Source organism: Schizophyllum commune (assembly GCF_000143185.2).
Source record: "Schizophyllum commune H4-8 unplaced genomic scaffold SCHCOscaffold_9, whole genome shotgun sequence".
Classification (NCBI taxonomy): Eukaryota; Fungi; Basidiomycota; class Agaricomycetes; order Agaricales; family Schizophyllaceae; genus Schizophyllum; species Schizophyllum commune.
In genome coordinates this window covers 142,410-154,499 of record NW_026089546.1, presented here as the reverse complement: position 1 = coordinate 154,499, position 12,090 = coordinate 142,410, and the positions used below count along the sequence as shown (strand labels likewise).

The 12,090-nt window shown below is 57.7% G+C and overlaps 3 protein-coding genes across 3 annotated transcripts; 1 reads left to right on the top strand and 2 right to left on the bottom strand.

Annotated features, from left to right (window-relative positions):
- Positions 1-227: 227 nt before the first annotated feature.
- SCHCODRAFT_02633212 (MFS general substrate transporter) lies at positions 228-2,729 on the bottom strand. The gene is made up of 15 exons (XM_003029120.3): positions 2,583-2,729; positions 2,503-2,524; positions 2,385-2,449; positions 2,170-2,333; positions 2,012-2,118; positions 1,945-1,958; positions 1,859-1,896; positions 1,651-1,811; positions 1,492-1,597; positions 1,310-1,440; positions 1,186-1,257; positions 771-1,128; positions 582-718; positions 458-524; positions 228-405 (listed from the first exon to the last, which is right to left on the bottom strand). Exons 1-15 carry the CDS (start codon positions 2,701-2,703, stop codon positions 382-384), a joined length of 1,587 nt encoding a protein of 528 aa, XP_003029166.1. The 5' UTR covers positions 2,704-2,729; the 3' UTR covers positions 228-381.
- A 724-nt stretch (positions 2,730-3,453) lies between these two features.
- Positions 3,454-7,950, bottom strand: SCHCODRAFT_02633208 (phosphoribosylformylglycinamidin). The gene is made up of 3 exons (XM_050345757.1): positions 7,925-7,950; positions 3,747-7,872; positions 3,454-3,691 (listed from the first exon to the last, which is right to left on the bottom strand). Exon 2 carries the CDS (start codon positions 7,868-7,870, stop codon positions 3,770-3,772), a length of 4,101 nt encoding a protein of 1,366 aa, XP_050198684.1. The 5' UTR covers positions 7,871-7,872; positions 7,925-7,950; the 3' UTR covers positions 3,454-3,691; positions 3,747-3,769.
- Positions 7,951-9,562: 1,612 nt separating this feature from the next.
- Positions 9,563-12,078, top strand: SCHCODRAFT_02633206 (MFS general substrate transporter). Its single transcript, XM_050345756.1, has 15 exons — positions 9,563-9,746; positions 9,805-9,826; positions 9,880-9,944; positions 9,995-10,158; positions 10,208-10,314; positions 10,367-10,380; positions 10,425-10,462; positions 10,510-10,670; positions 10,723-10,828; positions 10,878-11,008; positions 11,060-11,131; positions 11,185-11,542; positions 11,593-11,729; positions 11,784-11,850; positions 11,905-12,078. The coding sequence occupies exons 1-15, from the start codon at positions 9,626-9,628 to the stop codon at positions 11,926-11,928; spliced, it is 1,587 nt and encodes a 528-aa protein (XP_050198683.1). The 5' UTR covers positions 9,563-9,625; the 3' UTR covers positions 11,929-12,078.
- The last annotated feature ends 12 nt before the right edge of the window (positions 12,079-12,090 follow it).

Sequence of the window (12,090 nt, the reverse complement as noted above, 5' to 3'; positions counted from 1 at the left end):
AAAAATGACCCCATGTGCGTGGCACGTTCCGACGACAACACCGGCCAACGCGTAGACACTTGCGTCCACAACTCCTGTACGAGACCACACGACGAGCTCTGTAAGTGGAAAGGAAAGGAAAGGAAAGGAGATATTCGGGCGAGGTCCCTAAACAGGATAGCAGGATGCAAACTCATGCGCGAGATGCAAGCAAGGTTCGCAGCCGGCGAAGCCGGGGCTTCCTCTAGTACGAACTACCCTTAGAAATCCTCTCGACAGGATTGCATATCAATTTGGAACTGAGGGGGGAACAGTTCTCCAAGAAGGCTGACTACAATCTAAGTTGCTCTGCAGCTCGCCATCGCTTGTGTTTGCAGTCCCTGTCAAACCTCGTCTACCACATCAAAGCGCTGCCCGACCAGCCGTCTAAGGATATTCATCAGTACCTTGCCATCCCACGAGCTCGCAGCAAACGCACCTCGACCAGCAGCAACGCCATTAGCAATGCCGCGACAATGAAAAGTGAGGCTGCCACAAGAATGGATCTGCTCAATGTGGCCCATGAGTCGGAGGAAACACAGTAGGTACGATGAAGAACGCACGCATTTGCGGTTGCTGATCCCGTTCCTCCCTCCGCTGATTTTGTGGCAATCTGGATAACCAGCCCCAGAATGCTCGCCACATAAGTCAGCAACGAGCAAATGGACTCTCCTGTACCCCGGTGGGGAGTGGGGAACACCTAAAAGCGCATCAGAAAGCCTCATGAGCGTCTAGAAGCGAAAGCGGCGAACCTCCAGCGTGTACGTATACATTACCGCGTACATCGCATTGCTTGCGGCCGAGGAGATACAGGTGAAGGCAAGTACGGCCGCCTCGTTCGTGCTCAGCGTGAAGAGGAACAGCAGGATCCCTGTCAGTAGCGTCTCGAAGACCATGCTCAGCTTGCGCCCCATCAATCTAAATCGCCCTGGTGGGCCGCGCGATCCAGAGTCGACGAACAAGCACGCAAGGGCGGGTCCGACCATGCCGACGATGGAGATGATGGTGTAGTTGCGATAGACGGTGTAGGTGGAGGAGTCGGAGTCGACGCGATGGGCGAGGTAAAGCGGGAGGAAGGCGAAGAACAGCGTGGATGCGATGCCGGTGATACTGTCGAAACTTCGTCAGTATTGGGCTAGCAACGCAGCTAAAGCCAAAGACACTGACACCCAGAATGACATCGTCATGGTCGTGTTGATGGCGAGTCTTCTTCCAGCGAAGAGCGGTTTCAAATGTGACCTGTTCTCGAACGTCAGAAGTTGCAAAGCTAGCGCATATTACGCCAACGCACAGAGATAGTTGAGAGAAGGAGTTCTTGATGCTCTCCTTCTGGGAGATGTGCGTCGCAACTTTGACACGCTGTATGTGCTCGAGCGTCAATGTGATCTCCCGGCCATTGCGCTTCGCCAGATGTCGCAGAACCTGAAAGCGTCAGTCGAGTGGGCGGGTTGCTGGGAGAGGATACTAGCTTACGGCCAGAGCCTCTTCATCGCGGCCCTTGGCGACGAGGTACTTGGACGACTCCTGCAGGTCGAAGACGACGAAGCGGAGTAGGAACATCACGAAAGTCAAGGCGCCTCTGGGGATTTGATATCAGATCAGGCTGCGAGACTGCGCAGCTTGCAAACCTACAGGGCGTAGAAGGTGTATCGCCAGCCCATGTTCGCGCCCTTGGCGCACTCTCCGGGCAATATGGACGGATCGCAGGAGAAGTTGGCGATGAAGCCCCAGGCCACAACGGAGGCGACGAGTTGGCCGAATGCCCACATCACCGAGAGGAATGTGACGGTGTACTGCGAGCGCGTCAGCGAGCACATCTCTGCAATATATTGCCACTAACTTGATGTGATTGCGGGATATGCTCCAGGTATAGCGCTCCTGTACTAGCAGCATAAGAATAAGCGCAGAAGGAAAAGAAGCGCGTACCGTCGACTGGTATACTGGGGTGGAATGGAGTGTGAGCTAATGGCAAACCTGAAGAGGTCGAACTCACTTTCCGCCGACACCGAAGCCTAACAGAGCCACGAGGACATTCAGCGTGACGAAGTCCGGCGAAGCTCCAGCAGCGGTCCCAAAGACCCCCGCGATAAAGAGGGTAATCTACGAAGCTGCATGCGTTAACGGCTCGAGTTTATGCACATATAGACTTACATTGAAGGACACCTTGCGCCCTACGATGTCGGCGATAGTGCCCCAAGTAATCGCACCCATCCCAAGGCCGGCGTACAAGGACAGCAGAACGAGCTCGATCCGCTTGGGGTTCCACTCCTGCTGTATCTGATTGAGAACGATGGCGACGCCCTGCGCCCAGATATCTATGTATCGATGAGCATGAGAGTTCCGCTCGATATTTAAGCAGCGCTTACTGTCCGCCATCCACCCGAGTCCGGTGACGAGGAAAAGCTGGATTTGGTAGCGCCCGAAGCCGATTCTGAGGTAAAAGTCAGGTCTCATGAGATTCGAACGTGCCAATATCGAGCGTACTCCTCTTGTAAACATCGATTGACTGGGCGACGGAGCACAATCAGGCTGATGCACAGGATGGAGGAAGGGCAGCTACCCACCCAGGTCACTTTTGAGTTCATACGCCCTTTGCACGCCACCCCCTTCCACCAGCTCGTCAAGGTTGTCATTTGCGATCTGTTCCTCCACCACAACAGTCTTTTCAGCGTCGCCTGGGGTCATGAGAGCGAAGGAAGAACGCAGTTCCGCCAAAAGAGCGCTCGAACCGAATTATACGACTTGGCAGTAGCGGCAGCGCTAACCTGACGTGAGTCTGAGTTACCGTTCGGGGTAGTGCGGCAGCGGTTCCATGTAGTCGGCCCAAAAGGGTGCAAAGAACGAGCTTCCTGTATTCTATAGAAGAGTTCTGGGTTCGCAGTGGTCCAGATGAAGTGTTTGTCGCGGCCTGGGCGACGTCCGCCGGCGCGGAGGCAGGGTTCGCAAGCGCAATCGCCTCTTTCGGAAGAAGAGCGCTAGCGGCCGCAAGGCGATTGTATCTTTTGGACTGGTCACGCTTCAGCAAGTCTACCGTTGAGCCTTTTTAACGTTACACTAAAACTTCGTACCGCATTATCGAGCAATCTGAGAAAAGGATTGACAGCACAACCTGGGGAAAACTCACGTGAATTCGTACCACGGTCGTAAAGCATCATCGTGCGCTTTGTGTCCCAAAACATAGCAGAGCCTCAGTATATGGGCTCCCTTGAGCGTCGGTGGCGTTTGAGATGACTATGATCAGCGGAAAGCACGATTCAGGACCCGCCATTGTGATTATGCTCGAGCACGTGGGCACCGGCATCTTCCACCTTGTTTTCAGTCGCCATCCGCGCGGTTGTCGTCCCATTTCTGCCTGACAAGGTGCGCACTCTTCATTGTCGGTCCTTCTCCTAGCAAAAGCATCCACATGCGACGTTGACCCTCGTCATGTTGTACGCCCTCCTCGCTAGCCAATGAGTTGTGGCCAACCGCTCGTCAGATTTGTCCACTACCTCCTCCGAGCGCGTATGGAGTCGTCAAGCACGGCACTATGTTACATTATGATTCTACAACAGATCAATACATATTGGAATAACTTCATAGCTCTATTTTCTGCAGGGCGAGCGAGCGACTGACTGGGCTAGCATCCAGCAGTGGGCCCAACATTCTAGGCAGGACAAAGGGCATCGACAGGCTAAAGTTATGATTAGCTTTTCGATCTGACGATGTTCGATGGAGATTCACACACACATCCTTTCAGATACTCGGGTCATTAGTTTTCGTTCACCCATGCGCGCGCATTTTGGAACATCCTGAACCACGGTCCGGGACCATCCCAGCTCTGCTTGAGATCCTCCGGCACCCAGCTGTTCGACACCATAGCAGTGACGCGTTCGGGATGCGGCATCAGGGCGAGTACGCGTCCGTCGGGCGTCTGCACGCCGGTAATGCCGAGCGGGCTTCCATTCGGGTTCAACGGGTAGGTCGTCGTCGGCTTCCCATCAGAGTCAACGTATCGAAGCGCGACTTGCGAGGACGCAGCGAACGCAGACGCAGCGGACTGCTGCGCCTCCTTGTCGTGCGCGCCCGCGAACACGGTTCGGCCTTCTCCATGCGCGACGACGACAGGGAGCCTAGCGCCACCCATGCCGCGGAAGAAGACGCTCTTCTCCGCCGCACGCTCGTCGACCTCGACCTCGCACACCCGCCCCTCGAACCGCCCGCTTTCGTTCGCCCGGAATGCTGGCCAGCTCTCCGCACCTGGGATGATCTCCCTGAGCGCGCTGAGGAACTGGCAGCCATTGCAGATACCCAGAGCGAAGCATCGCTTGTCGCTGAGGACTCGTGAGAGCTCCGCGCGTGCCTTGGGGGAGCGGAGCACAGACGCTGCCCAACCGCGCCCGGCGCCGAGCACGTCGCCGTATGAGAAGCCTCCAGGGAAAGCGAGGCCGCGGACGTTGCCGAGGGTTGCCTTACCCGATAGCAGGTCAGACATGTGAACGTCGAGAGCATCGAAGCCAGCGGCGGCCAGCGCAAAGGCGAGCTCGGTATGGCCATTGACGCCCTGTTCGCGGATGACTGCGACGCGAGGACGAGGTGTAGAGATTGGCGCGGATAGGGAGGGAACGAGGGGTTGCAACGGGAGGAGGTCGAATGGCAAGTTATACGAAAGACCGCGGTGAGAAGGTGCGGTGATCAACGCATGCTCCTGGGCGGCGCAGGAAGGGTTGTCGCGAAGGGACTGCATCTGGAAAGACGTCTCCGCCCATGCTGTCTGCAGCTCAGCGCGCGTACTGCTGTAGATGACCGCATCTCCAGAGCGAATGACGAAGTCCTCCTTGGTGGTATCGACGTTCCCGAGGAAGAGGATCGAGCCACGCGGGACGCCTGCAGTCTCGAAGGCCGCCGCGAAGGCGTCCGCGTCGGTGGTTCGCACCTGGAATACTGCCCCAAGCTCTTCGTTGAAGAGCGCAGATACAGCATCTCCGCCAAGCGCGTCGATGTTGACATCGACACCGACCCGTCCAGCGAAGGCCATCTCCGCAAGAGTGGTGAATAGGCCACCGTCCGAGCGGTCGTGGTACGCCAGCACCAATCCAGGCTTCTTGCGCCTGACGCTCTGACACCCGGTGAGGAAGGCCTTCAACACGCCGGCGTCGTCCACATCCGGCGTCTCCGCGCCGACAGTGCTAAATACCTGCGCAAGCGCCGAGCCCCCAAGACGTTGCTTCCCTCCCGCGACATCCACCAGTATCAGAACCGTCTCTCCCGCATCGCTCCTTAGCATCGGCGTCCATGTGTCACGCACATCGCGCACCGGTGCGAACGCCGTCACGATCAGCGACAGCGGACTCGCCACCTCCCTCTTCACCTTCTCGCCACCCTCGCCCTCACCTTCCCACCGCATTGCCATCGACATCGAGTCTTTCCCCACTGGAATGCCGACGCCGAGCGCGGGACATAATTCCAACCCAACGGCCTTCACCGCCGAGTACAGCGCCGCACCCTCGCCCGCCTTCCCTGCCGCGCACATCCAGTTCGCGCTTAGCTTCGTGTTCTGCAAGTCGACGGCCGCAGCCGCGAGGTTCGCCAGCGCTTCCGCGACGGCCATGCGCGCTGAGGCGGGCGCGTTCGCGACCGCGAGCGGGGTGCGCTCGCCCATGGCCATGGCCTCTCCGGTGTGCGTGAAGAAGTCATAGGACGCGCGGGTTACGGCGACGTCGGCGACCGGTACCTGGTAGGGGCCGACCATCTGGTCGCGCGCGACGAGGCCGGTGATGGACCGGTCGCCGATTGTGATCAGGAAGTTCTTGGACGCAACGGACGGGAGGCGGAGGACGCGGTTGGCTGCAAGGGAGATGCGGTCAGAGATAGACGCGCCTGAGGGGAGGTGTGCGGATAGCGAGGCGTCGAAGGCCGAGAGGGCGGGGACGAGGGTGGAGTCGCTGCGCGACATCTTGGGCGGCTTGCCGAAGAGGGTAGACATGGGGAGGCGCACGACGTCCTCCTTCAGCAGCCTATCCGTGACGACAAGTTCCTCCTCCGCCGTCGCAGTCCCTACCAGCGCATACGGGCAACGCTCACGGCGCGCGACCCGCTCGAATGCCTCCACCCCATCCGTCTCCAGCGCCAACACATATCGCTCCTGACTCTCATTGCACCAAATCTCCATCGGGCTCAACGACGAATCTGCGACCGGTACGTCGCGGATCTCGAACACGGCTCCCAGCCCCGCGTCGTGCACGAGCTCCGGGAGCGCGTTCGACAAGCCGCCCGCGCCGACATCGTGTATGCTCGCGATGGGGTTTTCCTGCCCAGCGGCGACGCACGCGGCAATGACCTGCTGGCAGCGGCGCTGCATCTCCGCGTTATCGCGCTGCACGCTGGCGAAGTCGAGATCGGCGCTCCCCGCACCGCTCGCCTGGCTGCTCGCCGCGCCGCCGCCGAGGCCGATGAGCATTCCCGGCCCACCGAGCACGACGAGGCGCGCGCCGGGCTGAATCTTGCCCTTGAGGGAGTGCTGGGGCCGCACCGTGCCGTACCCGCCGGCAACCATAATCGGCTTGTGGTACCCTCTCACATCGCCCGGCGCCGCCTCCACCTCAAATGTGCGGAAGTACCCCGCGAGCGCGGGCCGCCCGAACTCGTTGTTGAACGCGCTCGCGCCGAGCGGCGCCTCGAGCATGATGTCGAGCGCGGACGCGATGTGGGCGGGCTTGCCGATCGAGTGCGCCTCCCAGGGCTGCGTGAAGCCCGGGATGCGCAGGTTGGAGACGGTGAAGCCCGCGAGGCCCGCTTTGGGCTCGGAGCCGCGCCCGGTGGCGCCCTCATCGCGAATCTCGCCGCCGGAGCCTGTGGCTGCGCCGGGGTAGGGCGACACTGCGGTCGGGTGGTTGTGCGTCTCGACCTTGATGAGCATCGGCGCGTCCTCGGGCTCGGCGTCAACCGTCCACACCGGCTCGCGCGCCGCGTCGTGCGACTGCACCCGGAAATGATGCACCGCGGCCTGCCCCTCGAGCACCGCCGCGTTGTCCGAGTACGCAGAGATAGTGCGCCGGCCCTCGATCACCTTCTCCGTGTTGCGAATCATTTGGAAGAGCGACGCGTCCTGCTGCACCCCGTCTACTGTCCACGCCGCGTTGAAGATCTTGTGTCGACAGTGCTCCGAGTTGACCTGCGCGAACATGAAGAGCTCGGCGTCGGTGGGGTCGTGCCCGACGTGTGCCGTGTACGCAGATACGAGGTAGTCCATCTCGTCCGGCGCGAGCGCGAGGCCGAGCGTGCGGTTTGCTTCCTCGAGCGTCTTGCGCGCGGTCTCGGGGGCTTGATCGCGCAACGCGACGGTACGCAGGGGCCGCGGCGCGTGGTGGGAGAAGAGGAGCTCCGCGTCGGGGAGTGCGAGGCCCGCTATCTGCGTCATCCGGTCGTAGATGAGATCGGTGAAGGTGGCGAGTGCGGTGGGGGTGAGCGCCGCGCCGCCTTCGAGCTCGAGGACGTATGCGCTGCCGCGCTCGAGGCGGTCGATGTGATTGGCGAGACCGCAGATGCGCGCAATATCGGTCGCTTTGCTAGACCAGGGGGAGATGGAACCGGGGCGGGGGACGACGTACACGACGTTCTCGCCCTTTCTGAAGCGCGCCAGCGTACCCTTCAGCTGATCGTCGTCCCCGTACGACAGCAAGCTGTTCAGCGCACGACACCAAGCGCTCTCCGTATCCGCCAGCTCTTCCTCCTTCTCTGTCGAGGTACCATTGACAAGGTGCAGCCAGATCGCATCAACGGAGGTGACTTGTGGGCAGATCGCCTGGATGCTCTTGAGCAGCACGGCGCGTTTGGCGACGGTAAGCGCCGACGATCCGGAGAGAACCAGCATTTCTGTGTAGATCCAATAAGCATGGGTAGATTGGGAGGATATGAAGGTATATACCGGCTCTGGTGGGGTCTCAAGTTGGTGGAACGGGACGAGGGAACTCTGATCGTGATCGAGGATATTGAGATCAGAGAGCCACGTGGATCGCTTTCATTATGGGCTTTCCGAGCCTGTTGCCAGAGATCAAGTACATGTCTGACGAAAGGTAGGTGCAGTCAGATGAGCAGATATTTGGGTGGGCAAGAGCATTGATAGCAGCAAGTAGGCAACCATCATGCAGATGGAGGCTGAGGACAAGGTGGAAAATGCCGGTGACCACGTGCACGGGGTGTAATCGAAATCGCGAGACCGTGTTTCTCACCATCATCATGAACCCAGATGCGCCCTCAGTACACGTGCAAGGCCATGTACTGCTACTCTAGTAACTCTTCGAACGTAAAACCCGCAATGCTGACTTACGCCAACTGTACTGCTAATAAGAACTGACGTGAGTTTTGCTTGCTCTGTCAATCATCTCGGGGTGCAGTTGATCTGCCTGCGTGTTTCTGCAGCACGACGCATCATGTAAAATCCAGAAAGCTGCGCATTTAACTTGCTGTACAGTGATCAAGCATTCAATGAGCAGACCAATTTTGGGCTGCCTCGGAGTATTTACTGTCGGGCTTTGGCATCTGTAAAAGTACATCGATCTGACCGCATTATATGTGGCTTTCAATATGCGAACTTTTCAGAGTCCAGGGACGAGCGATACCAATACAAAAGGGGGATCATGGCGGGGATGAGCAAACGGCAGCGAAATCACTCGATGAGCAGTGTCACATCACGCCGGCCCGTTGAGGCGAGTCTCAATTAGGACCACCGTCCGAGCTTCCATGTCGCTACTTCAGCGCCTCTCTCCCCCTTTTCTCACCTCCACGGCCGTTGTGCAAGCGGTGCGCCTTATTACGAGCGAAACCTGCTCAGTATTCGTACCTTCTGGGTCGTCTACGCTGGGATCTCGAAGAGTTACGGCACGACAGGCCCGATTGCCGATGTGATTCCGTGACTGCTCACGCTGCCCATTTCGCCTTCCTTGCAGCTGTTGCTCATTTCCATCCGCACAAAAGCATCTCCGCACGTTTCACGCAGCTCAGTCATACTCTACACTATTCTTTCTACATCCTAGAATATCTATGAAACGAGCGGGCATCAGATGAACTTGTAGGAATATTTCTTAATTGTGCTTGAGTTGCTCAAGCGCTGCTCAACCGCCTTCACAAGCCCGCTGCTCTCGACGTCGGTCACCTCCGGGCTTGAAAATATTATGCGCTGTACATAGTGCACTTCTCTTGTGGCTATCAATTTCTCCGGCGCGACACGAAGACATGAAAGTCCTTCCCGAGGCCAATTGCTCATCGAGTGATGGCTGCTCATCGAATGCTTGATCACTGTAGCCAGTATCCAGTCCAAGAAATGAAATCACCTTGCAGCTAGTGTTCCTTTTCCAACAAAAGCGCGCGATTGCGCCGGCAAACCTTGCCCACGGGGCGTTGATCATGCCATAACAAGCCTTCCGTTCAGAGCACTGAACTCCCCGAGCTCTTCTCTAGAACACAGGAGGCTCGGCACTTGCACTCCCCAGGCCATCCTCATCAACTAACCTCGACCGCTGCCGCACTGACCCCGCAGTGAACGTCAGACCAGCGCTGTCATTACTGCTGAGCCGTATATATCGGTTCGAGCGCTCCTTTGGCGGGACCGCGTTTTTCCTTCGCGATCATGACTCCAGGCGATGCTGCAAAGACTGTTGTGGTGGAGGAACAGATCGAAAACGGCGGCCTCGACGAGCTGGTGGAAGAGGTTGGCGTCCAAAGGGCGTATGAACTGAAAAGCGAGCTAGGTGAGCCGGTAAAGCTCTCTTTTTCTTACGTATCCATCTGAACTTGAGGGGTCACCAGTGAATCGATGCTTACAGGAGGAGTGCGCTTGATACTCACTCGTTACACTCTCTTGAAGCCTGACCTACATGTTAGGGTGGGCTTCGGACGCTACCAAGTCCAGCTTTTCCTCGTAACCGGGCTTGGGTGGATGGCGGACAGTAAGCGCCGTTTTCATATTCAGCCAGGATTTGCGCTTATCGATACGTAGATATCTGGGCGCAGGGTGTCGCCATCGTTCTCAGTCAGATACAGCGGGAGCTCAATCCCAAGCGGATCGAGTTCGTCATGCTGTCCTTGTACGCTGGCCTCGGAATTGGTGCCGTCACTTGGGGCACTATCGCCGACATCATAGGGCGCAAGGTATCTTTCAATGTAAGTCTATCTGAGCAACCACTCGAGTCATACCTACTCAACGTCGTAGATCACCCTTTTCCTTGCAGGCATCTTCGGGATTGCTGCCGGAGCGTCGCCAAACTTCGTCACGCTGAACGTACTTGTGGCCCTGTTGGGCTTCGGTGTGGGTGGAAAGTAAGTGTGACTACACAGGATTCTCATCAGCTCACGCTCGATTTCATTCCAGTATTCCAGTCGACGGTACGCGCTCGTTTTCCTTCTGCATGTATCTCACGCTGCTACAGGGGCGATATACCTGGAACATATCCCACGGTCGCACCACGTCAGTGTCAGGTTTTCGAAGTGTTGTGCTTGCTGACGCGCTTGCAGTACACCGTCACCTTCCTCTCGGTGTTGTGGGCATCGGGCCAACTCGTCGCCTCCGTCGTCGCATGGGGCTTCATCGCTAACTTCTCCTGTGATTCGTCCGCGTCGCCGGGAGAGTGCGCAAAGGGAACGAATATGGGCTGGAGATACACCTTCTATGCCTTGTGTGTTCGCAAGCTGTGATATCGCGACCGGTTCTGATTCCTGATTTCTCAGAGGCGCACTAACTTTCGTGATGTTCCTGCTCCGCTGCGTCGTCTTCGATTTGCAGGAATCATCGAAGTATCTCATCGCCAAGGGCCGCGATGAGGAGGCCCTGGCCGTAAGTAGACTTCGCATCTGAAAATAATGCACTCAGCTCACCCTCTCAGGTTCTGCGTCATCTTGCGAAGCGCAATGGCCAGGAGATCACCCTGACACTTGAGGACATGCAACGCGTCCAAGTCCCGACACGTATCTCGCGAAAGGACATCGTCAAGAAGTCCCTTTCCCAACTATCTCTGTTCGTCAACATATTTTCTTTTAGTCTTGCAAGCGTTACGCTGTTGTCTAGGTCACATCTGAAGCCGCTCTTCGCTGGGAAAAGACTCGCCATCAACACGACCATGACGATGTCGATCTGGGCGTTCGTCTTCACCTTTAGCTGTGCATTTTACCACATACTGACGAGCCTCTCAGTATCACCGGCGTCGCCTCTCCGCTCTTCTTCGCCTTCCTCCCGCTGTACCTCGCTCGCCGCGTCGACTCCGACTCTTCCATCCACACCGTCTACCGCAACTATACCATTATTTCTGTCGTCGGCATGGTCGGCCCCGCCATCGCGTGCTTGTTCGTCGACTCTGCATCGCGCGGCCCACCGGGGCGCTTCAGATTGATGGGGCGCAAGCTAAGCATGGTCTTCGAGACACTCCTGACAGGGATCTTGTTGTTCCTCTTCACGCTAAGCACAAACGAGGCGGCCGTACTGACCTTTTCGTGCATGTCCTCGGCCGCAAGCAATGCGATGTACGCAGTGCTGTACACGTATACGCTAGAGGTGCGTCTTTGTTTCTCGGACGACCAGGAGGCAGGCTGATGGGTCGTCAGGTCTTCCCTGCACCTCACCGGGGAACGGGAGAGTCCATCTGCTCGTCGCTCAACTGGTTGGCTGGGATTCTGGCGCCGGTGATTCAGATTGCCACAAAAGCAGGGGGCGGGGAGACAGGCTCGGCGACAGCTAATGCGTGCGTTCATCATCACAATGTGCGTAACCTCGTCTTATAGAGTGCACCGACAAGATCCATCTTCGTCGCGGCCTCGCTTTTCATTGTCACTGCATTGCTTATGGCATTGCTGCCATTCGAGGTGCGTATACCCCAAGCTGTTAATACGAGATGTTGATCTTAAGGACCCCCGTAGACGGCTGGTCGGGCTGCACTTTAGAACGCTGTGGGAAGTACGAATAACTACACGCAATCGCAGGCTAAAAGTGGCGGGACATCCGAGGAAATCCTTCCATGCATTACAATGACGCGACTACAATGTTAAGCCGGCGGTGCTCGAGAGCGAATGCAATAATGATGCTTAGTGTGCAGTAGCGCCCGA

Bases quoted from the DNA above. Each gene is read 5' to 3' on its own strand.
- SCHCODRAFT_02633212 (XM_003029120.3), bottom strand. From the start codon at position 2,703: ATGACCCCAGGCGACGCTGAAAAGACTGTTGTGGTGGAGGAACAGATC. The intron at 2,119-2,169 runs GTAAGTCTATAT...GCAGCTTCGTAG, and splicing joins GGCGCAAGGTGTCCTTCAAT to ATTACCCTCTTTATCGCGGG. The intron at 1,258-1,309 runs GTGCGTTGGCGT...GTTCGAGAACAG, and splicing joins TCCTTCTCTCAACTATCTCT to GTCACATTTGAAACCGCTCT.
- SCHCODRAFT_02633208 (XM_050345757.1), bottom strand. From the start codon at position 7,870: ATGCTGGTTCTCTCCGGATCGTCGGCGCTTACCGTCGCCAAACGCGCC.
- SCHCODRAFT_02633206 (XM_050345756.1), top strand. From the start codon at position 9,626: ATGACTCCAGGCGATGCTGCAAAGACTGTTGTGGTGGAGGAACAGATC. The intron at 10,159-10,207 runs GTAAGTCTATCT...TCAACGTCGTAG, and splicing joins GGCGCAAGGTATCTTTCAAT to ATCACCCTTTTCCTTGCAGG. The intron at 10,671-10,722 runs GTGTGTTCGCAA...CTGATTTCTCAG, and splicing joins AGATACACCTTCTATGCCTT to AGGCGCACTAACTTTCGTGA.